The 27,834-nt window shown below is 36.1% G+C and overlaps 1 protein-coding gene across 1 annotated transcript; it reads left to right on the forward strand.

Annotated features, from left to right (window-relative positions):
- The first annotated feature begins 1,677 nt into the window (after window positions 1-1,677).
- LOC111787936 (plastid division protein CDP1, chloroplastic) lies at window positions 1,678-27,638 on the forward strand. The gene is made up of 12 exons (XM_023668039.2): window positions 1,678-2,295; window positions 5,289-5,402; window positions 11,526-11,663; window positions 12,032-12,136; window positions 12,236-12,358; window positions 16,483-16,851; window positions 17,040-17,135; window positions 17,262-17,387; window positions 18,949-19,014; window positions 19,115-19,867; window positions 21,739-21,929; window positions 27,333-27,638. Exons 1-12 carry the CDS (start codon window positions 1,939-1,941, stop codon window positions 27,415-27,417), a joined length of 2,523 nt encoding a protein of 840 aa, XP_023523807.2. The 5' UTR covers window positions 1,678-1,938; the 3' UTR covers window positions 27,418-27,638.
- Window positions 27,639-27,834: the final 196 nt, after the last annotated feature.

Genomic DNA, 27,834 nt, shown 5'->3' on the forward strand with positions numbered 1-27,834 from the left:
ATGGACAATGAAAAAGTGAACCCATCGTCAACATGCAAAGATTCTCTCACTGAACTATTAGTGGTTGATATGTGCATTTAAGGTATGCAATGGATTATGTACAATGTTCAAGATATAACGTCTCATATATTTGAAGAACTAAAAAATCATTTACACGTCATAGAGCGAAGTCTAGCAAGTCAAGGAGACAAATAAATTCTAAAAAAAAAAAAAAAAAAAAAAAGTGAAATTATTAAAAGAGGTGGAAAAGGTTGATGATCCCAAATATTGTAAGGGTCATCAATTTATGAGTCATCTAGTAGAAAGATGTTTCGTTCTAGAAAAGATAATTATAAAGTTAGCCAAAGAAGAGAAACTTGAGCTAGAATTGGATGAAATAACTTAGTCAAATCATGTGACGATAACAACTCTACATGCACTAAAGAACGCTCTAATTTGCATCATGATAAATGACTGTGTCTAGTCCGATTTGAAACCTTTGAACCTATAGTTGTTTGGTTTGAACATAAGGTCTCAGAACCTATAGTTGTTTTGTTTGGTTTGGAATTCATTAAAATGACATTGTTATTAATAGTAAAGCGGAAAATAGATAATGTGAATTTAAATAAAATAAAAATAACGTTATGATCTAACCTAAGGACTACTAAAACCAGCATGAATGTAATTGTCCTAACTCTAATTTCATAGTCTTGAGTGACACAAGACTTGAGTATTTAAGAAATACCTAGTAAATAACCCCACTGTCGGGGTCGAAAAATATAATTACATGCAATACGGTGGAATCTATCATTTCATAAAAACATCATGGCATGGTTCTAGACTTCGCTTTACAGTCCAGACAAGTTTGGATGTGTAATACTTCTCTACATACGACGCACACACTCGCACGTGGACTTATCAGGCAGGCCTGTACACGTACCCTCTAGGCCTACCTCATCACGCTAGCGTATGCTCACACTACCTGACTTCCTCATGACTTGTCATATCATAACGAGCCTACAAGATATGTATTCATAATACTTGTCAAATCTTTCATCCTGAACCTATCTGACTTCCTCATGACTTGTTTGCATGAAGTGAACGTGTTAACATAGTTTACATAGCGTGGAATAGGAAGTTTATGCATCATACACGCATCATTGAATTATAATATAGTTTTACAACATGATATAATCATATACATATTGTATAATATGACAGAATTATTTCTAACATGTCATAGCATAATTTATAACATGACATAGCATAACATCACATAACACATGCTAAAAATTAGAATCCAGATACATCCCGGGATCAGAAAGCATGCATCATTATACATCGAAACTCTTTTAAGACGATAAAAATTAAATCGCAATTAATTACAAATGACCTATAAAAAGCTTATTTTTGGATATTTTAGAAATTTAAAATATTTAATATGATTATTGTGAATGTTAAAATTATTTCTAAACAGATTCATAATTATTGAAAATGTTTATATAAATAATTTTTATAATACAAACTTAATTTTGAGTAATTTAAAATATGTTTAAATTTTAATATAATAAAAATAATTTGACCAACCTTAAAATCGAATCGCTTGCGACAGTTAAACAAGAATAATGATAATAATAATAAAAAAAAAAACGTGAGCGATAAAAAAGAAAAAAAGCAAAAAAGAAAAGAAATGAGTAGATACCAAAAGAAAAAGAACAAATAAACTGAAAAGAGAAAGGGTTGCAGAAAAGCGAAAGGGAAATTTCCACAGTGAAGAACAGAGCAGATCAGCTATAATGAACACAATGCAGTGTTGGGGCTCTAATCTATTCCCAATTGATGCGAAAGGCATATGTTTCTTACAATTTCCCTCACCATAGACATATTCAACTGCGAGATTATGAGCTTTGATTCGTCCGTAAGCATTGTTTTGGCTGTGTGACAGATGCAGATTGAATTATGGCTTTATCCTGTGCTTTTCCCACAATTCCTTCTTCCTTTTGCTTTCTTTGCTTGTTTCATTCCAACAAATCGAGCAATGGGTTTCATCAAGAGACCAAGATTTGCAAGGGATTTGGCGGAGTGACAGCCCCTGCGAGCTCTGGCGGAATTCGAGGTGGTGATGGGGATTTCATTGGTTCGTGTTCGAGGCAAGCGGCTGGTTTTCTTATCACTCGCCAGAGCTCTTGGAATTGGAGATTGAATGCTGTTAGCATTGACTCGGCAACCAACTCCCGAGCTCGTATCTCCACTCTTCACGACAAAGGCCACAATGGCGCCGCCGCCACACTTGAATTCCACGTTACTTGTTACCAGGTGATTCTCTAGGCATCTCGCCTGCCCTCTCTTTGGCTTAATGATCTCACTGCTTATTTTACGTTGATGCATAACAAAGGCTTTTGAGCTTTGTTATGATCTATCCTGTTTGCATTGATGACGCGGCCCTGCTTGAAAATATTGGAAGCATAAATGTAGGAATTTGGTTCAACTTTTTTGTCTGGTTAATTTGTCACGCTGCCTGTTTTTCATCTTTATTTTTTGTTTTTGATGCAGTGAGTTAGTTTAATAGTTTTGGTTGAATTCCTTTAGTTTTTCAAATTTTGTTGTCAAATTCTTTATAAATAGAGGGCTAGTCTCTTCTATTGAACAATTCGAAATCCTTTGGGTTATATTTCTATGAGAATTATCTCGTTTATTATTTAGGCTAAATCAGTTTCCTTTTCAGTATAGTGTTTAGCAACGAATGCTAGATGGTGATGGATACATCCTTTGATCTTTTGTTGTTTGGCCGTAGTTTTAGTTTTTGGAGATTGTTGGAGGATAAATTTCTGTTCATCACACTAATCATACTTAACTCACAGTTCACATTGAAATCCAAACGATTCCTACAAGTATTTTTTTTTAAGAAAAGTCCAGATTTGCTACTTACCTTTCGGTCGATGTTCGGGGCCTCGATTCTCGAACTTTCGGTACTCGGATTACTCCAATTTGATAGCTTTGTTAGGGTGTCTAATTTCTAGAACCATCAAGAATTTCATGAGAACGGGTCTCGAAGGGGGTTAATTTTGAGAACCAAGAGGAAATATGAAGTTGAGCTGAAATCGGTCACTTCAATGTCTTCTTCCTCATAAAGCAAATAGACGAGCGCACCATCTGAAAATCAGCCTCTCCAACTCATTTCAAAGTGTTTCTTCCCTTGATTTCTTCATGGAACTTAAAGATGGTACATCAAGGAAGAGAAGGGGACAAACATCTTACCTTTTCGTGCAATGTAGCTCAAGTTATAGGCCTTCATAGTCGATAGAAAATCTGTTTCCTCGCCGAAGTAAACCGACTGGAATTTCTTATTGGTTGGAATGATTTGGATACTTTCAGGCCACAATTTCTTCACACTTCTTCCTTATATTCCCCTCAAGCTTACAAATTTATTTTGAAGGGATGACTTCACGTGATCGTGGCTAATTTTGGAGTCAAAACCTCGGTTTGCAAGTCAACCAAGACGCAGAAACTCGATCCTCTTGGGCAGCTTGATCTAGGCCTCATTAGGTTTCGTTTTCTTCATAAAAAACGTTCAACTTAATCCCCTAAGACTAATGAAATGCTTAATTTTGAACCAGAGGAACCATAGGTAAGAAATTCAAATTTACCCCCAAATCTTACCTGAAAAACGATTTCCTTCGATTGGCATGCTCTTGAGGTTGTTCTTCAACGTCTCCTATGCAAATACTCCTTGAGGGTGTAGGAACTGAATGGGATAGGTTAGAAATGCAGAATTCGTGTGTAACCTCGGATTGGGAATTCAAGTTTTTTCTTAAACTCGTTAATGAAAGACTGTATAGGGTAAACATGTTAGAGACACTTTCACCCCTCGATTTCTTCACCAAAGTTGTCGGCAATCTTCTTTAGAAGGTGTAGAACAAGTTCATAGGGAAATAGTGGATTATAGCTTCCGAATTTAGAAGAAATCCAAGAGGGAGAGATCCAAAAACAAAACTCTTAAACTTGTGATTGGAGGCTTGCCAACTCATGTTTCTTGCTCCAAATGACCCCCCATACTTCATAATTTATAGAGGGAGCTTAAACCGACATTGAAACATTTAGAACCGCCTCAAATTTGAAGTTCAATTTTCTAAAATTTTTGACGGAAATATCTTCTTCGATCAAGGGCTCGTTGACCTTCATTTTGAATGGCAGCCGTTGGATATGATGATTTCTGTGTCTTCTAGAACATATCAAAATTCGGGGAAGATCAACGGTTGGATTTTGAGATATCCTCGATTTTATGCAGGCTGCCCTTACGGTTGTAAATCTGGTATTTTTGAACAATGTCATTTTCGTAAATATTTCAAAGTTCAGGGGTATTTTAGTAATTTGCCACTTTTTAAAAATTATTTCGTTATTCTTTTCAGAAAAATACAAACTTTTTCTAAAGTTTTTTTGGTTGTTTCCCCTGAAATTCCTTCTTGGTAAGGAATTAAAAATCCGGAAAGTTCCTTAAAAGTTATAAAAATGGCATTTTTGCCATTTATACTTACTTTTTCCTTTCCAATCCTTTTCCAAAGACCTTAAGTCCTCGTGAAACCTTCTTAGGGCATTGAATTTACCTCCTTGGGTCTCTTAGATTCTCCATAGGTCATTTAGTCTTCTCGTGGGTTAACTTAACTTATTCAGGGCATTACAATAATAAACCACATTGTGTTAGCTTAATGGTCAACAAAGACCATAAAAATAATAAAAGGCTTATAGGGAATAGATTCAAGCCACGATGACTACTTACCTAGGATTTAATATTCTATGAGGTTTCTTGTCAACAAATTCTAGATGCTATTCAGTCGTCCTTTGGGAATATTTGAGGTGTGTGCAAGTTAGCTTAGACACTCACAAGTATAAAAATAAGTCTTGAAAAATATGAAAGAAAACTTTACCATCCTTAATTCATTGGTTGAATGATACAAGGATTGATAAGTGAAAACTAGCTTCTCTTGCAATCACTAAACGTAATGGGTGATCTTGAGTTAGCAAATAGAACATCTCTCAAGGTCTGGACCTTTCAAACGATAGGGCGACTTGTATCTTTCTTTTTTTCTTTTTTTTTTTTGTAAATATCTCATCCTTGCTCTTTGCTATATTGCTCACTCTTAACCGTGTTTTGATAAACTGATGAATTATGTTTGATATGTGCCTTTTTATTTTCTTTAGTCTTACAAGTTTATGTTTTAATGACTTGAACAAGCCGTGATTACATTGTCAGCTCACCTTTTTATGATATATTTTCAATTAGTTATATGATACAAACGTTCATTGTGCAGCTTATTGGTGTCCCAGAAAAATCGGAAAAAGATGAGATTGTTAAATCGGTGATGGAATTAAGAAATGTTGAAATCGAAGAAGGTTACTCCGTTGATGCCATTGCATCTCGCCAGGTTGGGACTTTATGTTGACTGGTTGAAGTACATGTTGATTCTTTTCTTTGCCAACATTTGGTTTAGAGTTGAACGGTTTTCTAGTTATCATGGCTAGTAGTTTCATATGAATGAAAACACTTTTGAATATTTGCTAGACTTATATCTGCCGTATTCACAAGAAGGTGGATGCTAGGTCTGTGGGATATCATTGACATTAGCCTTATGTACAAGATATTGTTAGGATTTTATCTGAGTGATTGAGAAGTTTCTTGCTTTCAATGATTTTGGAATATCAATCGGCTTTTATTGGCAGGTCGTCAAATTTTGGATGCCTCCCCTTCACTCAATGAGCTCTTAGATGTTTGATTGAAAAAGAAGAAAAAAAGGGGTGGTCATTGAACTTGATATGGAGAAAGCTTTTGATAAATTTGATTGGGACTTTCTAGATGAAATTTTGAAAGTTAAGTGTTCTGGCTTAAAATGGAGAAGTTGGATTAGAAGTTGTACCGTGGAGATTTTTCTCTATCATCATTAGTGGAAAGGCAATCCTCTTTTACCTTTCCTTTTCATCTTGGTAGCCAATTGCCTTAGTGAATTATTAATGTATGGTGCATCAAAGAATTTGGTTAGAGGCTTCTAATGGGTAGGGATAGCCTTCATATAAACTGTTTGCAATTGCTTGTGACACAATTTTTTCTCCTCCCAAAGAGGAAAACAATAAGCTAAATTATAAAAAAATATGTTTGAACTTTGCATTTTGTTTAGTTGCAATGTTACCATTGACCATCCATAAATGTATTGAAACTACTATTGAAGTAGAAAATTCGTTAGGATGTTGGGCAAAAAGTTGATAGAATGAAATACGTTCTTTTAGACTTAATACAAGCTAATGTTCTAGTCACCAGACGTTGTTCTAGGTTACCACCAAGAGACACCAAGTTGATTCTCTGTCCAACATTCTAATGGATTTCTATTGCAAGTGTATATTTAAACGTTTATGAAAGATCTAGAATGCTGTTACAACTTTTGAAAAAAGGAGGAGTATTTTTTAAACAAAAGGCAAATTTCACTGGTGTTTTTTTTTAATAACTTTATCCAATCTTTTTAACTTGGTTTACCTCTTTGAAGAAGCATCTAGGCTGAACATCAATTGTCAAAATTCTGAATTTGTAAGGGTGAATTGTGATGAGTCTTGGTTGGAACACGGGGCTGGAAAGTCTTATTGTGGGGTGGGAAATTTCTCTAACACCTATCTGGGGCTTCCTCTTTATGAAAATTTTAATTCCTCTTGGCATGCAATTTTTTTTTTTTCTTTAGTAAAAAGCAATTTGACTGATGTATGATATTTACAAAAGGATGGTAAATCCACATGATGATTACAAAAGGCATTCCCAATTTGATAAAAAGGATGCATAACTATGTGAAACGTAGACAATTTACATCAAGAAATTGATTAATAAACAACGTGATAAAATAACCCATAAAATGTGAGCTATTTGTACAAGAACACCCTTTGGTTTTTTTCCTTCCATAATGCCCAAAAGAAGGCACGGATTATATACATCCACAACATAGCCTTCACATCCCTCTAGGGGTGTCCCGTCTGAATAATGGTGAGAAAGACCTCCACATCACAAGGGATTGTCAAATACCTTCCAAATTGAGAAAGTAGAAAGAAAACTTCTAAATTGGCTGCATTTCTTTATTTCTAAAGGTGGTAGACTATCATTAATGTAACTCTTTCCATTGCCCAATTATTATGTCTCTCTTCAAATTGCTGAGCAGATTCCTCTTTCTTTCTCTCTTATACGTTGGTTTGGATGTTCCTTGGTTGAACTATTGCAATTTCCAGTACACTTGTTTTTTCATAAGAAATTTAGGGAGGATTTTGGGACCATTCGTTTGTAAGTTTTGATCCTCCCTTGGTTGGTACTTTTAATGTGCCGTTTGGCCTTCCTCGAGAGGAAGAAAAAAATGTTCATGTTACTGCTGGTTTTGATTAGAAGAGATGAATTGTTGTTTGGAGATGGTAAGAGAATTTCTCTTAAAACAGGGGGAGTTGAAGCATTCTACACCTATTTCTTCTACTCAGATTCAGGAAGTTGTTTCGTCACAGGATGTTATGGTGAAAACCAAGCAAAAATTAAAAAGTTATGTGGAAGTGATCAGGCAGGATTCTAGCTTTCTTCAAAGTTATGATCGTTTGAAAGCAGTGCCTATTGTGATTTCCTTAGGTTTTTTCTTTTTTGGGTGAGGAAAGAGAGAAAAGAGGTGGTTTTGTACTTTAAATCCATTTTGGTGGTTTCTAGGATGCTTGCTCACTACTCTTGGAAGGATTTGTAGATCACATTACAAAGTTATTTCCAGTCCGAAATTTCAATTAATCCATTTCTGGATGACAAGACTTTGATAAAGATTGATGGTGATTTCTTTGATTTGAATTTGATGGAAAGTGGGGTCTTTTTTGGTGATCTTCATTTGAAAATTGACCGTTGGAAGCATTCTGATACAATGCCACTACAAATGTACACACATTACACTCATGGCAAAAAAAAGCAGCCATGTATGGAGTCCACTGACGATGACATGTAAAAGAAGAATAATTGAAGGTTGACGAATTCAAACTATCTTTTGTTGTTGGTTGAATTTTTCTTCGTGCATTTTTTCAGTTTCCGTATTGTAAGAAGTCCACTCTCATTTATATTTTTAGTTATTTCCTTTGTTTTAGAAGGATGATCCTTCATGGTTGGGTCATTGTTCCATTGGTGTAACAAGTAATGTTGGTCATTGTTCCCAGGTCTCCACTTTCATAGTTATTTATTTTGTTTTAGGAGAATAATCCTCCATGATTGAGTCATGGTTTTATTGATGTATCAATGATTGTTATACAACTTGTATAATTAGTCATAAACATCAATGAAGAGGGTAGCAAAAGATTCTCAATTTAGTCTGGAGTACTTTTAACTTAGAGGTTTCCCTCTATTTGAGCCTTACAACTCAAATTAGGTCTAAAGAAGAGTTCTACCTCTTCACCCACACAAACACCTTCTACCTCCACTTATGAGAGACCCATAACTCGATCTTGGACTTGGACCTATAACAAATTCCCATCTAGAATTTATAGGGAGGATGGATCTCTATGAAGAATTTACCTTTGATATATTGGAAATAACCATTCTTTGAAGCTATAGGGCAACATTTTGGTGGTTGATCTGTATTTCCTCCCAAACACTTAACTTTATTGATTGCTTGGCTGCTGTAATTGAAGTTGAGGAAAACATTTGTGGCTTCATCCCAGCAGAAATTGATGTCAAGGATAGAAATATAAATTTTTTTCCCTCCGTTTTTTGTTGATATAGTTTCTACCCTCCAAGCAAGATATTTTTTTCCCTCCCTAGTGCAGGTACACCCAATCTCTCTCTCTCATCGCTAGAGATTATCCTCTCAAATACAATATTTGACACTACTTCAGGAAAAACAGAATGAAACAAAGGCAGAAAAAGTCATCCCGATTTCGGTGACCCTCACACCAACAACCATCAAAATTCTGGCACCATGGTTGAAAGAACACCACATGTACTTCATTGCAGTCTCATCACGGGAAAAAAAAAAAAAAAAAAAATCCACTACAGCCAAGAAACAGTGCAAACTGATTGGGGAGATTGCTGGCCTCCTCTCAAACATCAATTATGATAAATCCAGCAATTCCTAATCGGGTGGCCAAAACCTTTTCCGATTATCATCTCTTGGAATGTCAAAGGCTCGAGAGACTAGTAGAAGAGAGCCCTCATCAAAACCTTCCTCCTCAAATCAAATTTGATCATTCTTCCAGAAATAAAATTGAATTCTATTGATTGTTAAATCCCTTTGGAGTGCTAGACATAATGGTTGGAAATCTTTGGATGCCTCCGCAACATCGGGGGATCTTAATGATGTGGAATGACCCAGCTATGATCATCTCTGAAGTCACTGAAGGTCCACCATAACCACACATATTCCTTTGGCTAACGGTTACATTCTTTTGGATATCAAGGATCTATGGCCCCTGTAGATACCAAGAAAGACCCCTCTATTGGTAGGAATTACTGGACCTCTCTGCCTTTTCACAAGAAATTGGCATTTGGCCGGTGATTTCAGTATCTTCCAATGGGCACATGGAAAATCAACAGAAAAGTCACCAAAGGCATGAAACATTTTATTAATTTCATAAGAAAAGATAAACTCATTGATCATCCCCTTAGTAATGGTCTTTATACTCGGTCGAACAATAGATCCCCACCCACCTCGACAAATCAATGATGCTCATCGATTGATTTCTGGCTACTGAATGTCTCCTAGAAAAATTTGGTAATGCTGGTGTCTGAAGACTAAATAGAGGTACATTGGATGATTATCCATTGTACTTTCCATGGGCCCCTCGCTCTTTCTTTTTGAGAATATGGTTGGATCACATTGAATTTTTGCCCACGATAGAATACTGGTGGAAGAACACACCTTTCTGTGGCAGGTCGGGACATAGATTCATTAGTTCAACACGCACGTAAGAAGCTCATGAAAGTTGAACTCATTTTGTTGGCAGCAAAGGAAGAGCAATCTTGGAGACAAAAGTTCAAAAAAAGATAACTTGAAGAGGGTGACATAAACTCCAGATTTTTCCATCACATCATGGCCTCAAAGAAACAAAATAGTACCACATGAAAATTCTATCGACACAAAGACGAAGTTAAGTTAACGAAGATGAGATTGTCTCAGAATTCATGTCCTTTTACATATCATTATGTACAAAGGACGATATCTTCACCAAAGTTCCCCACGATCTTGATTGGAGCCTTGTTTGTGCAGTGTGCATATAGTTATAATTTATGGATTCTTATAAAAAAAAAAAAAAAATTTATGGATAAAGATTCTCAATATCGTTGGATGACACCTTACTTTTCCTAGGGAGGTAAAAGAATTATTGGATGTGATTTTAACGTATCACCCCTTCAAGAATGAAAAACTATGCCATGGACAAATCTCGTCGTAGCTTTCTTTTGGAATCTATAGAAAGAAAGAAATCAAAGAGTAATCATGGAGAAGACACCGACTTATACTAGACTCTTCGACAATGTCATTTACCATATCATTTCTTGGTGTAAATTGTTTGATATTTTTACTTCCTATAGTCATGCATCCCTCATTATAAATTGGGAAGGTCTTTTGTAAGCATTATTGATAACACATCTTTTTTGTAAATTTCAAATATAATGAAATTGTCTCTTATATATATATATATATATAAAAGACTTCATTGGATGAGTTTCTCTTGTTTGTAAATTCCATAGCATCAATGAAATTGTTTCCTTTCTAAAAAGGAAAATAGAACTTTTGAAATCTTCTTTGAGGAAAGATGAAGAGATTTGTTATGGAATGCTCTCTTTTTACTCTCATCATAGGAATTTTGGTTTATTGACAATGCGACCCTCATTGATCTTCCTCTTTCTAATGATTCTTGGTCTAGCTTTTTGGAAAATTTCTTTATTCTGTCTTTGATGGACTGATTTTTAGTAGCAGCCCCTGCCTTGAATATTGTCGAGATCCTCAGCCACCCTCCTACAGAGAATGCAATATAGCGGCCCAATCAAACTGGATAGCTTCCTCAATACTCAATCAAGTTGACTCTTTTGTGGATAACCTGGCACACATAAAGTTTAAATTTTTTGGAGATATGTTTTAGGAATTCCTATAGATGGCCGTATAGAAAAATGTGGAATGCACCTCCTTAGATGGCACGAAGTGAGGGACGTTTGGGGAGTACTGATTGAAAGAAGAATTACAAAATCCATCCTCATTCAACTTTTATTCCTACCAAATTTTTCTCTCTCATCGAGACATGTGGAGTTACCAGAAATCCCTTCTTTTTTAGAGAAGAATTGTATATGAAAGGTGGAGGATAATATTATAACTTATGAAAGAACAGGGAAATTTTTGAAACAAATGACAAAGTTTAGGAGCTTTTTTTTTAATAATTTAGTCTTTATTTTTTCACCTGCTAGTCCTTTTATAATTGAGGGGCCATATTAAGTTGTACTTCATCATTTTATAAAACAGGAGAAAAGCGTTCTCTTCATATTTATATAATGTTATTTTGGGATATTGCAGGATCTTTTAATGGATGTGAGAGATAAGCTTCTGTTTGAACCACATTATGCTGGTAATATGAAGGAAAACATCCCACCTAAGTCTTCCATTCGAATTCCTTGGGCTTGGTTGCCAGGTGCTCTTTGCCTTCTTCAAGAGGTAGTTCAACATGCATAGTACTCACCTTTTCGGGAAATTCATGTTATACCCTTTTAATTTAATTTTATTTTTTTTATAACATTTCGTAGCTTAAACATTTCCAGGTTCAGTTGTTAAATTATAGCTTGCATTTAGAGTAATTTTATTTTTGCGCCTAAAGTTTGATTCTCTTGTTTCTTAAGCATGCAACCTCTTTTTAATATTTCTTATGCTAATGTTGGTTGAATTTTTAAAAAGCTGAAGCACTTTCTTGTTGATTTTAGTATGAAGGGAGTTCTATCTTTTCCTTTTATTCATCTTGGAGTGAGACGAATTGAAACAGATGAAAGATGAGTAATGTAATTTTTATTTCTTCCCTATTTGTGTAGGTTGGACAAGCAAAAATAGTGCTCGACATTGGAAAGACAGTTATTCAATGTCCATTGGCTAAGCCTTATATGCACGATATACTGCTTTCCATGGTATTAGCAGAGGTATGTTGTTATGGACAGTAGGCCAAGACTCCTGGAACACCCCATTCTTATTTTAGTCTTGTTATACTTCCTATTCTTATATTAGGTGCTTTCTTGAAGTGTGCAATTGCAAAGATTGGTTTTGAGAAGAACACGGTGTCTCAAGGTTTTGAAGCTCTGGCACGTGCTCAATATCTACTAAGAGGTCAAACATCTCTTCGGAAACTAAAATTGTTATCTCAGGTGAAAGTCCAGTTCTTTTATTATGTCAATTTTTTATTCTAATAAACTGTTAGGAAATTTAATGCTCCACCTATTATGCATGTAGACTCTTGAACCTTGACTTGGCCGACCACCGTTTTTTCTCTGTGATGGTATATTTTCTTTTCCCCTTGGGGGTTTCTAGCTTGTGTATATAATATCTAGAGTGTTTTTGAGAAGAAATCCAACTTTTGTTGAATTAGTGAACAGTTCTGAAGTACAATACATAGCAATAAAATTTGATAATTTTGAAAACGAATAGGGATTTCGAGCAATGTAAAGGTCACTCTCACTCTTCAGTTTTCTTTCATTTATGGTCTCTCTCCTTTGTTGCTCAGTGTGTAAGAATTAGTTTTCACTTTGGATTATGGATTTATCATTCGAGTATTTGTTAAGTTTAGAACAAGTATTCTTGTATATAGATTAAAAATGGTATGTTCATTATTGAAGAAAAGGGGAGGAATATTCAGCTTCTTCTCTATCTATCCATAATTAGTATTTTTTGTATTTGGAATAATAGTTTTGTTATTGTAGAAAAGAGGTAGATCGTTTGCGAGAATAAGTACCTTTTTAATTTCATATTTGAACCGTGTTTTTAGATTGAAAATGATAGGTGCATTACTGAGGAAGGTTAAATTGACATTACTTTGAGTTGGTTACCTACTAATGCTTTGCTCACCCAAGGCTCCCAATAGGCCAATACTAACATTTTCGTGGTCTGTACAAGATATTGTTAAAGAATGCAAAAGAATTTTTTTTAAGAGAACTTTTTCATTGATAAGTGAAAAGTTACAATAGTAAAACCCAAGTTAAGTCTATTTATCCGAAATGAACTAAGTAACAAAATTTCAAAAGACCATCAACCTCCCACCCACAACAACCAACTCAACCTAGATTACAAAAGGACTCCCATGAGTACATATTTCAAATAAAGAACTATTGCATAAATATAAAGCAAGAATGCGCCATGAAGCTGACACTTGTTTCATGAAAGAAAATCTCTTTTTCCGTAATATGCTTTTATCTTACAAAATTATCGAACTTTTTTCCTTCCAAATGTCTCATAAAAAGTCTTTATTGAATCAATCCACAATACATTCTTTTGCCTACCTTCTGCATCCATTTCATTCTGGTAGAGAAAATAAATATTTTAGCTTACTGATATAAATTGTGAGGCCCCTAATTATAGAAGTGTATGTTAGGAGGGCAAAGATGGAAATATTCACTTCATCAGTTAATGCCCGTTGTTAGTATTTATATTTTGGATGGTACTTTTGTCGAGGCTCATGTTTTGTTGTTAGTTTGTCATACCAGTCTGGATATGAAAAGGGAGAGACCCACCCTCTCGAAAGGTTGTTGAAACTTGGAATCTCATTCTTTATTGATTAACTATATCATTGTAAGAAGGATCCTTACAAAGTTGTATAAGAGAAATCATCCCGGGTAAGATGAGGAGCATGTCACAATGCATACTTGAAGAACGAATGGAGAGTTGGAGAAAAGTATGTAATCAGTTTGTGATAAGATCCCAGAGCTAGAAAAATTTATGGGCGAAAATGAATAGAAATATTAGGAGGCTCTTCCCAAGTATGGAGGACCACCGACAGACAACAAATGATAATTAAAAGGTTTTAGCTACTGAAGTATGAATACAATTCTCTACATAAAGAGGGACCTAGGACAAAAAATAGACACTTGAGGCAGAATGGGGATCATACATGAATTCAAAAGGGTTGATGTATTAGTGCTTGACGGAGACCAGCTGAATGATTGACTCTTTTGAGCAAAGTGACGTTTTGATATACATCAGTTATCAGAGGCAGAGAAGGAGACAGTAACAACAATCAATTTTATTGGAGTTGCACTTCATTGGTTCCATTGGGCTGAGAGAAGGAACCCATTTGAAGACTAGAGAGACCTGAAGAGAAGGTTATTGAACCGCTTCTGGCCGTCGCAAGAGGCTCCGTATGTTCTTGCTTCCTAGCCAATCGACAAGAGAGCACAATTGCTGACTTTTGGGCATGTTTTGATGCATTGTTTGGGCCTTTTTACCATTTTTCCAAGGAAGTAATGGAGGAAATGTTTCTAAAGGGTTGGAGGATGAAATTTGTACTGAAGTAGTATGCTTCAAACCCCTACGCTTAGAGGCCATGATGAAGGTGACAAAGGATAAGAACATGCCCATATGGCCAAATTTGGGATGGGCTCAAGTAAGTTACTTAAACCAAACAATTCTAGTACTACGTTGATGAGTAGCACAAAGAACATGCAAAAATAAACTTTAATGATGGTGATTGTTGTGCGTTCCATTCTCACGATAACATTGGCTAGCCCTCAACCTACCCAGTATAGGCAACTGTCTTACAAGTGCCTAACTGATACACAACTGTAGTCACAAAAAAAGAAAGGTGTTACCAATGCAATGAGAAGTTCTTTGTAGGTAAAAAATGTGAAAGCAAGGAATTGAGATTTCTAGTTGCGAGTGACGAAATAGCATCTGAGGAATTGTGCTGAGTAGAAGGAAATTTGGATAGAGATTTATTTGACAACGGAATGGAAGGTGAAGGTTAGAGGAACAAGGTGGTGGAGTTTTCTACCCTGGGAATGGTGAAGGTGAGAGGAACAATCAAGCATGAAGAAGTCGTCATCCTTGTAGACTGTGGGGCTACCAATAACTTAATCTTTGACAGTGGTCGAGAAACTCAAGTTACTACTAACTTTGAGGTGATCATGGGCACAAGAACCGCGGTAAGGGGGAAAGGAATATATAAGGGAATGAAATAAAAAAAAAAAATTGAGTTTGAGATGCCAAGAGTGAAATTTGTAAAAATAATTTTAAAATTACAAAGCCTCTTAAATACAAAATTGGCATTTAGGACAATTACAGGAGTTAAAACGAATGCCTAGAAATAGCTGAAACTAAGGGTAATCCTGAGACTCCTGATTTGCGTTGTCACCATGGCTAGCAAGAATGCTTTTGTCACTCCCTTCGTACATTTAGGTTATTCGGAAAAAAAAAGCATGAAGCCTGGGTGAATGTTAGAATACTCAATAAGTAGTCTCTTTGGTGTGGTTGGAGCTGCAATCATTTGTAAAATTATGATACTGAATACATGTGGATCTTGACAAATTTACAAGAATGTGTTTTGATACATATGGGGCATTAACAGAAATCATAGCTACATTCTAACTCATTTATACTAACGTGTTTTGGTACATACGAGACGTTTAACTGAAATCATGGCAACATTCAGTCTAACTCATTTACACTAATGTGTTCGGTATAGTTGAACAATTGACTTATCCAAGACTACCAACTATGGTGCCTATGAGGGTCAATCCTGTAAAGTCAAACTCCATTGGAGATTAGTTGGCGATCCTCCAGTGGTGCTAGGTCCCTCCCAACATAGTACCTCATGAACAGTGTTATGTGCCATTATGGTGACTATGCGGGTCAATTCTGTAAGGTCAGCCACCATGGGAAGTTAGCCGTGACCTTCTATACATACCGATTAAACCTCAAACACGATGTGCTGACAATGTAAATACCTTAGTTGTACTGTCCTTTATTGTTGTATTACATTCTTTATTTCAGTTATTCTTATACACATACGGATTAAGCCTTAAACACGATGTGCTGACAATAGATCCTAATAGTGCAATGGAGTCGATGGACTGGTTCACTTGAACTTACAAACAACATTTTAAAACAACCTCAGATAGCATTATTAGCATTTACGAAAATTCATGAAAACTTGGCTGTCTTTTCTAAAAATTTGAAAAACCTGCAATTAGTTTTTATTTTATCTTATTGAAATATTTTTCATATTTCTCATATGAAAAATGTGTGGTAGGATTGTAACCAGGAAATTTTCAAGATGTTTTGGGATGTAAAACAATTTAGGGATGTCATGTTCTTACCATTTTAGTTTTATTATGCATTCCAAGTTTTTGTTTCCCCTCTATATTGTTTTTGTTACTTCATGATTAAAATGTTACATTTTCTAAATTTTATAGATGGTTGATCTGCTATGTCATTTGGTTTTTAACATTTTTCCTATAAAAAAACAACCAAAACAAAGACTTTTTGCTTGTCCTGGTTTCAGATTGAAGAATCTTTGGAGGAACTTGCACCTGCTTGCACACTGGAGTTGTTGGGAATGCCAAGCTTACCCACCAATACTGAACGGAGAGCTGGAGCAATTGCAGCGTTACGTGAATTGCTGAGACAAGGTCTTGATGTGGAAACATCGTGTCAGGTTCAAGATTGGCCGTGCTTCTTAAGCCAAGCTCTTGGTAGGCTAATGACAGCAGAATTGGTTGATCTTCTTCCATGGGATGAATTAGCTCTTATAAGAAAGAACAAGAAATCAATTGAGTCACAGAATCAAAGGGTTGTGGTTGATTTTAATTGCTTCTATATGGCTTTCAAAGCTCATCTTGCCCTTGGGTTTTCAAGCAGGCAGACAGACTTGGTAATTTCATTTGAGCATCTGATCAACCCATAGCTTAATAGTGAAGTTCTGTTTATTTGCACATATGCATACCACTTTTCTCAAAATATTTTTGCATTAAGATGATTGAATAACAGTCATTAAAAACATAAGAGCGGATTTCTATATTTCCTTTAATCACTACTATTGTTTATGCTATTCTTTTGTAGATTGAAAAAGCAAAAACTATTTGTGAATGTCTGATAGCATCAGAGGGAGTCGATCTGAAACTTGAGGAGGCTTTTTGTGCTTTTCTTCTTGGTCAGGTAAATTGTCTTTAATATTACATGTGCACTTCGATAAAATAATTCCATGTTATTTACCTGTCTGAAACTGCTGAAATTTGATTATTTAGACTAAAGTCATTCAAATGTTGGATATTATGTTTCCAGTGCAGTGATTCTGAGGTTTTTGAAAAGCTTCATCAGTCTACTTTGAATTCAAAACCAACTATGCCTACTCGATTGTCAAATTCAGGAATGGAGAAAAAGAATGCCGAGAACACATATCAATCATTGGTAAATTTTCTCTTTTTGTCCATTTGATTTAGTTGAATTTTAGGAAGAAGTTAAACTATTGTATTTCTTATATATTTTGAATCAAATATATAAAAACTAAAAAAATCATGTTAAAAAAATGGAGAGAGAAAGGGGAGAAGAGAGGGATAGGTAGAGGTGTGGTGAGGAAGAGAGAAGAGAGAGTAGTTGTAGGGTTCACAACGGGCGGAGTTAATAAATCAATGGTCATCTTCCTCTCGAATGCGATAAGGAGGGATGTTACTCCTTCCTTGCGTTCTCCCCTTCTAGCGAGGACTTGCATTGGCAACTCCGGAAGGTGAGGAATAAAACCTCTTTTCTCTCTAAAAACTCTCAGGAAACCCCCCTCCCTTCTCCATTCTCGCGAAGAAATGAATAGACAAAGCTCAGCATGGCTCTCACGCGCATCCTTCATCTCCACACCCACCGAATATCATGCGTAAGGGGACCAAAAGGACAAGGTGCAGGTTTGCCACTCTGTTATGAGAGCACACCTTTGCTCTCGCACAAATTCCTCCATTTTCCTTCTTTCCTTCATGTGCAAGGAACTGAAAATGTTCGACGCTGCATTCATTGGCATATCTGATGCACAAATATCACAATTTAGCAAATACCTTGTAAGTTCAAATGCACAGACTTCCAACGCTTAAATACCACATGCCGAGTTTACGAATAATAAGCTTGAATGGATGCCCTTTTGGATGCATAGACATTTCGTTGAGGGTTTCAATAGGTTAGTTTCAAGTACCAAATAACTTGTTTTCGCAAGTTATCAGCGATCCATCCTTGATGAGAGCTGAAATCATTCTGAAGATGTTGGCTGGATCAGGGAATCGTATTTGAGTTACGAGACTTGAAACACATGAACATAATGATGAAGAGGAAAACAAAAGCAAGATGAGAGACAAATTGCTACCATCTGAGGGTCGAGATTTGTTAACTGAATATGATAATATGATACTGTGTTTGGATTTCCTGAAAGGCTTCAACCAAAAGGGGGGCTGATCACCATATTGTGTTGAAGATCGATTTCCCTTCAAACCATGAGGACTATTTATGAAGGTTTATCAAACCATATGGATGATTTATGAGATGTCTTCAAACCATGAGGGCACAATTCTAACTTCTAAATCTTTAGGGACTAAATTTGAACTTTCTCCAAACCATGAGGACCAAATACAATTAACCTACAAGGAAACATTCCCAAATATAAAGCCCTAGTTTACAGCTTGATTTTCTACACTTGTCAATAGTTTGCTTGTCTATGACCAATGCACTCGAAACCTCATATTTTTCTATGTGTATACACTTGAGTTGGAAATAGAAGTGCTACAGTTAAGCTATTCTTATAAATCGTTCGTTTCAAACTTGATGTGGTTGAAATACGAACTTTGGGAACTTTGACATACATAATATTTGATAGTAGCGTGGAGGCATATTCACTTTTCTGTTATTGTGCAATTCGTGTCCAGGATACTCCTTGATCTGCTTTTCTTGATGTTTATAATATTTTTATTTCTAAAAGGCTGTTGAACTTGAACAGGAAATATGGCTAAAGGATACTGTCCTTGGTGTCTTTAAAGATACGCGGGATTGCTCTCTGACGTTGGTGAGATTCATATCATTAGATCAGATGAATTAACACTTCTCTTAATCAGAAAGTATACTGAACATGGTAGTGGAAACTTCGTTTTTCTATGTTTGTGCAGACTAGATTTTTCCGCAGCGAGAAGAAAACGGAAGCAAAGAAGAAAATTAACCATTCTCATCAGAGTATAGTTCACACAAATAACAGGCCCATATCCTCTTCTTCTGTATCAGAGTGGAGGGATGTTGAGGACTCCTTTCCTAATTTGAGTACCTCACAAAATCTTGGGAACATGGTTAGACGGTTAACACCTACTAACTTGCCAAGTCAATTAGGAACGGACAAAAAAACAATTGATGCCAACTCATCATCAGTTCAATTGAAAAGGGACCTTCGCATAAACAAATGGAAAATTTCAGAATTATGGCTGGTCAGGGGCAGTCTTGTCAAGAACATGAAAGTTCTTTTTGTAGTTGGATGTATCAGTTTTGCTTGCTTCAGGCTAACGAGCATGATGATAAAGATGAATCTTGTTCCTACATGGACCCCACATAAAACAAGCCTGAATACCAGCTCTCTTTTCAGCGATGAGGCTTTGTCTACAGATAATGTTATAGCTCCAAATATGAAGAGGATTTCAAATCTTAGTAGTCTTAAAAAGCTATTGTTGAAGTTAATGAGGAAGGGGAGGATTTTATCAGGCAGAAGTGATGTACCATTATTATCTGCAATTACAGCTCCACTCAAGCTGATGTCGATTGAAGAAGCTGAAGCACTTGTGAACCAATGGCAAAAGATCAAAGCTGAAGCTTTGGGACCTAACTATGAAATATATAGACTTCCTGAAATTCTCGATGGAACAATGCTTTTCCAGGTAAAGAGCATTGAAATTTGAGCTGCTTTCATCACAATCTAAGGATCAATATTTCTTGTACATGAGAAACTGAAACTTTACTAACTACATACGTAGTCAAGAAAAAGACTAATATCAACCATTGAAGTCAGCTAACAATGAAAAAAAATACTAAATATCTGTGAAGAAAAATAAAAGTAATAAGGAAAACGCTTTTTGGAATAGCAACAGACGTCAATGTGAGAAAACTGTTACAGTATGTGTGAACATTGCAGCTTGGTAGTCTTTTATCCTTAACTATAAGTTTACTATTGTTGGTTTAGGGCTTCCATGTACGCCTATATTTTATTAGGAACTCTTTCAGATCTATTTTTCAGAGTTTGTGTAGTCTTTAGGTTTTGACTCTGTGAATTTTGATTAGATTTTGTGTTTCTACACCCGTGACTGACCAATGGTCCTCCAAGAGCTTGCAGTGATATCTAATGTGGTTAATATGAGGACTCAATCCATCTATGGTTCATCGGATTGTCACTAAAAATGTCTCTCTATGGCAATCTCTAGGAGAAAGTGTATATGGAGCAACCACTTAGGTTTGTTGCTCATGGGGAGAATTATAAAGTGTGTTGCCTTTGAATTAGTTCATTTCAATATTTGGGGTCCTTTCTCAGTTTATAACTACTCTCATGTGACTTGATTTTATTTGATGAAGATTTGTTCTTGGTTACTTCCTGACCTTTGTAATTTTCATACTAAATGAGAAGTCCGTTTAATGTTTCCCTTCCCGTTCTGAGAAGCGAATATGCTGGTAGGTATTTTTCTAAAGCACTTAGGTCGTACTTGTGTAAGCATGAAATTCTTCGTCTATCATCTTGTGTCAATACTCCATCCCAAAATAGAGTTCTTGAACGAAAGAATAGACGATTCCTTGAAACGGCAAGAGCATTATCCTTTCACATGCATGTTCCAAAGCAGTTTTGGGTTGATGCAATTTCATTGCTTGCTTCTTGATTAATCACGTCTTCAATTGTTCTTTAGGATGACATTCCTTATCATATTCTATTTCAAATAAAACCTTTGTTCCCTAGTTTGTCAAAAATATTTGGTTGTACTTATTTTGTTCGAGATGTACGCCCTAATCTTACAAAATTAGACTGCAAATATTTGTAGCGTTTTATTATACTATTCTCATGTTTAGAAAAAGTATAGGTTTTATTGTTCTAGTTTGGATAGAAATCTTGTAAAACATTCCTTTAGGGGCCTTCCCCTCAACAACTACCAATGGTGAGATTCATAGTCAATAATACCATCAGATGAAGGCTTGAAAAACATTCCTTTAGGTGCCTAACTATACATCCTCCAAAAATTGAATGTGTCTTTCATCTTCTTGCTCAACCTTGACAAAGCCTTCACCAACTATCTTTGCTTCCAGTTCGAATTTCTAAATGAATGGCCACGAGCTCTTGCCACTCTTCTGACTTCTTTTTTAGTGAACTGTCTTTACTCTGTTCTCATTTTTTTTTTTTTTTTCCGTTTAACTTTGCATCTTAGAACTTCAGACTCGAGAAGGAATCTCCAAACCCATTTTGCAACCTAGATTGTGTTTCTTTATATGTTTCAGGCTGAGGTCTTCCTTTTCAATTAGCAGCTGGGACTATGCTCCATTTTTGTCGATGAAGTTCTGCCTCTCCCCCATTAGTGTCCCAGAAAAAATAATTTTCTTATGTTTAAATATCGATAGTATATGTATTTAGCCTTATTAATGAAAATAACATCTGCGTGCATATGAAAAAGAGGCGTGTGGAAAAGTTGCTAATTTTTTTAAATAAGATTTATTGGCAATGTCTTTTGTTGATGGGTGTTTAATATAGTGTTACTTTCTTTTTGGTTTACAGTGGCAAGCTCTAGCTGATGCTGCAAAAGCTAAATCATGCTATTGGAAATTTGTTTTGCTGCAATCGTCTGTCCTACGAGCTCAACCTTTGTCAGATAAGTTTGGAGCAACGACGTTAGAAATTGAGGTTCATCTAGAGGAGGCAGCTGAGCTTGTCAATGAAGCTGAACCAAAGAACCCAAACTATTATAGGTACATTCTTATGCTACGCGATTAGACTTTTTGTTTCATTTTTTCAACAAGAAACTAAATTTTCATTGGTAATAGGGAAGAGAAACAAGGTAAAAAGCAAAAAGAATCTCAGTCACTATTTTTTCTTCGGTGAGTGGAGAGACGAAACACTCTTTTTTTTTTTTTTTTTTTTGAAAAAAACACTTTTCTATTACTTCTTTGTTTTATGTCTTTTTCTGCATCTTCACAATAGAAAAACCAATCTATTTATAAGCATTCACATGCTCTTCTAAAACTGAAATAATAAGAACTAATTATAGCCATAAAAACGTCATTATCTCCTATAACAACTCTTGGCCTTTCATCTACAAGACTCTTGACTTTTCATTCTTCCTCTAGCTTCTGGATTTAAAACCCACTAAAGAAAATAACATTTAATGTTTATTCAACAAAACTCTCTCATAAACTTAAATGCTTCTACCATCCGTCATGCCAATCATCTTCTTGTATTTGTCGAAAAGTACTTTCGGTAGCGGTTTTGTAAAAATATCCGCAACTTGATCCTGACTTGCCACATGCAGCAATTCCACACTTCCTTCACATAATCTCGGATAAAGTGAAAACGAACGTCAATATCTTTGCTTCTTTCATGGTTCACTGGGTTATTTGCCAACTCAATTGCTGATTTGTTGTCAACTTGAATCACGGTTGCACCCAGTTGTTTTAGCTCCATCTTGCTCAACAAATTTCTAAGCCATATCGCGTGACATACACACTAAGATGCTGCCACATATTCAGCTTCACACGTCGAGAGCGTCACGGTCGGTTGTTTCTTTAAAAGCCAAGTAAATGTTGTGTTGCCCATAAAGAATACATAACCCGATGTACTTTTTCGGTCGTCTGTTTCCGCACCAATCGCTATCAGAGTAACCAACCAACTTGTAATCTTCTGCTTTCGAGTAGAACAACCCAAGTGACATTGTTCCTTGGATGTACCGTAGCACTCGCTTCAACGCCTTCCAATGTGAATAAATTGGCTCCTCCATGAACCGACTTATAATGTCGACATTTAATGAAAGATCTGGCCTTGTGCATGTAAGATAGTGAAGGCTTCCTACCAAACCCCAGTACCTATTTCCATCTACTCGTTCTCCTTCATCGTACGTTGAGAGTTTTGCACCTGGTTCCATTGGTATTGATGCCGGATTGCAATTTTTCATCTTGTACTTCTTCAAAATCTCTTTTGCATATGTCTCCTGTGATATAAAAATACTCGTCTCTCCTTGTTTAACCTTCAAACCAAGAAAAAACTTCAACAAGCCCAAATCTGTCATCTCAAATTCTTGTGTCATTGTGCCCTTAAACTCTTCTATCATCTCATGATTGTTACCCAAAAAAATGAGGTCATCGACATAAAGAGCAACAAATATCACATTACCTCCACTCTTCTTTGTGTAAAGTGCATGCCCGTAGGGACATTGCTTGTACCCGTTCTCCTTGAAATATGTATCGATACGAGTATTCCATGCTCGCAGTGCTTGCTTCAACCTGTAGAGTGCCTTCTTCAATTTTAGTACCTTCTTCTCTTCTCCAATTTTCATGTACCCAGGTGGTTGTTCAAGGTAGACTTCTTCTTCAAGCACACCATTCAAGAATGCTGACTTGACATCCATTTGAAAAATCGGTCATTTGAATTGAGCCATTTGGGAAATGAGCAATCGGATTGTCTCCATTCTTGCAACGGGAGCAAACACTTCGTCATAGTCAATTCTCGACTTTTGTTTGTATCCCTTCGCAACAAGTCACGCCTTGTACCGTCTATCTTGCCTTGAGCATTCATCTTTTTCTTCAACACCCACTTCACACCAATGGGCTGACTTCCTGTAATTTTGTTAACTCCCATGTATTGTTGCGATCAATCACTTTAATCTCCTCATCCATGGCAGTTTGCCACTTCTTGTCTCACACCGTCTCTTCAAAACTGATATTTTCAGCAAATGAGGTACACCTTGTATGTCTTCTGGCAGATGCTGAAAATCTCAGCTTTGAAGAGGCGGTGCGAAACAAGAAGTGGCAAACTGCCATGGATGAGGAGATCAAAGTGATTCATCACAACAATACATGGGAGTTAACAGAATTACCAGAAAGAAATCAGCCCATTGGTGTGAAGTGAGCGTTCATGAAAAAGATGAATGTTCAAGGCAAGATAGAGCGATACAAGACACGACTTGTTGCGAAGGGATACAAGCAAAAGGCGGGAATCGACTATGACGAAGTGTTTGCTCCCGTTGCAAGAATGGAGACAATCCAATTTCTCATTTCCCAAGCGGCTCAATTCAAATGGCCGATTTTTCAAATGGATGTCAAGTCGACATTCTTGAATGGTGTACTTGAAGAAGAAGTATACATCGAACAACCACCCTGGTACATGAAAATTGGAGAAGAGAAGAAGGTACTAAAATTGAAGAAGGCGCTTTACAGGTTGAAGCAAGCACCTCGAGCATGGAATACTCGTATCGATATATATTTCAAGGAGAACGGGTACATGCAATGTCCCTACGAGCATGCACTTTACACAAAGAAGAATGGAGGTAATGTGATATTTGTTGCTCTTTATGTCGATGACCTCATTTTTTTGGGTAACAATGATGAGATGATTGAAGAGTTTAAGGGCACAATGACACGAGAATTTGAGATGACAGATTTGGGCTTGTTGAAGTTTTTCTTTGGTTTGGAGGTTAAACAAAGAGAGACGGGTATTTTTATATCACAGGAGACATATGCAAAAAGATTTTGAAGAAGTACAAGATGACAAATTGCAACCCAAAGTATCAATACCAATGGATTCAAGTGCAAAACTCTCAAAGTACGATGAAGGAGAACGAGTAGATGCAAATAGGTACTGTAGTTTGGTAGGAAGCCTTCGCTATCATGCACAAGGCCAAGGCTAGATCTTTCACTAAGTATCGGCATTATAAGTCAGTTCATGGAGGTGCCGATTTATTCACATTGGAAGGCGTTGAAGCGAGTCCCTACGGCACATCCAAGGAATGGTGTCACTTGGGTTGTTCTACTCGAAAGTAGAAGATTACAAGTTGGTTGGTTACTCTGACAGCGATTGTGCGGAGACATAGACGATCGAAAAAGTACATCGGGTTATGTATTCTTTATGGGCAACACAACATTTTCTTGGCTTTCAAAGAAATAACCGATCGTGACGTGTGAAGCTGAATATGTGGCAGCATCTTGGTGTGTATGTCACGCAGTATGGCTTAGAAATTTGTTGAGCAAGATGGAGCTAAAGCAACTAGGTGCAACCGTGATTCAAGTTGACCACAAATCAGTAATTGAGTTGGCAAATATCCCAGTGAACCAACACATTGACCTTCGTTTTCACTTTATCCGAGATCATGAAGGAAGGAAGTGTGGAATTGCTGCATGTGGCAAGTCAGGATCAAGTTGCGGGTATTTTTACAAAACCGCTACCGAAAGTACTTTTTGACAAATACAGGAAGATGATTGGCATGACGGATGGTAGAAGCATTTAAGTTTATGGGGGAGTTTTGTTGAATAAACATTGAATGTTATTTTCTTTAGTGGGGTTTAAATTTAGAAGCTAGTGGAAATGTGATAGGCCAAGAGTTGTTATAGGAGATAATGACGTTTTTATGGCTATAATTAGTTTTTATTATCAGTTTTAGAATTGGATGTGAATGTTTATAAATAGATTGTAGAGAAAAATACATAAAACAGAGATGTAATAGAAAAGTGTTTTTTCATAAAAATAGAGTGTTTTGTCTCTCCACTCACAGAAGAAAAGTAGTGTGACTGAAATTCTTTTTGAGAGGCGTTAAACTTAGCTAGGTTGAACTTCTCGCTCCAAATATGAATTTATGTATGTTCTTGAACCAAACTTCATAAATAGTAGTTTTAATAGCATTGACCCATAATAATCGTGCCACTGGATATTGAATTGTTGGAAAAAGAGATACCAACAATTGAACACATAAGAACAGTTAAAGATGTGACTTTGATCCTCGAAAGCCTTAAAACAGAGAGCACAAATTGAGGGCTGTAACAAAAAACAAGACAGCTTCTTTTGTAAAAATTCTACTGCATTCTGCCCTTTATATAGCATAATCCACACTAAAACATTGACCTTCTTGGGGCTTTTTGTCTTTCAAATTGCAAGAAGATGTAGGAAAATGATTGGTCATATATTTAACAGAATAAAAGCCTGAAAGGGGCAATTTTCCAAAGATTCTCGTCCTCCCTTACAATTCTTTGAATTCATCATCCTTCAAATTGCAACAAGGTATGATCTTCCAAGAACAATTTGCAGCATCCCATCATTCTGTAACCGGACAACCAGGTGTAGAAACCACATTAAAAGGCAAGGAAACCTTAACTCTAGAGTAGAATTCCAACATCACTCATCATGCCAAACTTGAATTTGATTACCATTACCAATTCTGGAAAGACAGATGTTCGGCCAATTTACAAAGATTAGAAATGTTGACCCAAGGGTTGTGGTAACAAATATTTCTCTTACCAATAGTATGCCTTCGGAAAGAATCAAGAACATGGATACTTGCAATTACCTACTGGCAGAGGGTGGATGACTCATGGAAAATCTCCATCCCTATTTTGCAAGAAGAGCAGAATTTTCTCATGAAAAGAAAAAAAAGGAAGAGCTGAATTCTTGGCCTTCAAACCACAATTCAGAGTCCACCATCTGTCATTATTTTTAGAACCAGATTTTATCTGACAAGACGTTTCGGCTTGCCATCTTCGTTGCCCGCCCATACAAAATCTTATATGTTTCTCAATCATAGGAATACAAAAAGTGTCAAAATAAATTTGTCAAGTTAGACCTGGAAAAAATGGAACTGGATAAGGTTAATCTTCCTTTTCTAGAAAGCTTGCCAGTTTCTTCATCACCTTTTCAGAAAAGGTTAGGCATTTATAATTTTGAAATTTGGCGTATGAAACCCTTTTGGATGAATAGCTGCATCAGTTGAGAGAATAAAGGGTTTTTGGCTTTTGATCGACTGAAAACGTGCATGTGATCTTAAGTAAAAAGGTTTTCGAATGGAAAAAACTCAGTCTGGAAATGTTGTGTTGTTGAAAAGTAGAGATAAAAATAGTAAAGAGAAGGGGATTCAAACATGTTTTTGCCCCATTGAATGGAATTGCAACCTTCACTTGTCATCTCTTTTAATTGATATAGTTGATTGGTTTTAACTTTTATAGGCCTCAGGTAATAGTGACAATCATTCCACCTTGGTTGGATTCGTTTTCAATTTTCACTTTTTTTTCTGCTGTGTTTTATAGGTCTATCTGAACGACTAGCAATATTCATGTTTTCATTGTTTTCTCTTTTTCTGTCACTAAAAACTCTTGTTCATCCTTGGTCGCTTGCAGCAACTATAAAGTTCGTTACGTGGTAAAGAGGCAGCAGGATGGTTCTTGGAAGTTCTATGAAAGTGACATTCTAGTACCAACTTAGTAGGGACATTCATTGGTTAAGACACAAATAGAGGAATTTTTGCTCATTTGGTCTCGGGAGAAAATAAAAACGAAAAAGATGTAAAGTTCTACTCAGATAAATGTGCAGTAACACTGTGCCCAGAGGGGTTCTAATATTTTATGGATCTATGCCTCTGGAGTTTCTGGTTGTAAAGTATTTGATTCATTGGTCGTTAATAACATTCATGATTACTTGACTCAGTATTTTGTACACATTTGGTTTGACATGAAATGATGGAAGAACTTTATATCAACTTTTTCTCCATTTGTATAGAACAATTTTTTTTTTTTTTTTTTTTTTAGAGACAATTTCATTGATAAGTGAAATTTACGAGAGGGATATATAATCCATGATTACAAAAGACCTTCCCAATTTGCAACGAGGGAGGTATAACTG

Source organism: Cucurbita pepo, chromosome 2 (assembly GCF_057944985.1).
Source record: "Cucurbita pepo subsp. pepo isolate OVF chromosome 2, ASM5794498v1, whole genome shotgun sequence".
Lineage (NCBI taxonomy): Eukaryota > Viridiplantae > Streptophyta > Magnoliopsida > Cucurbitales > Cucurbitaceae > Cucurbita > Cucurbita pepo.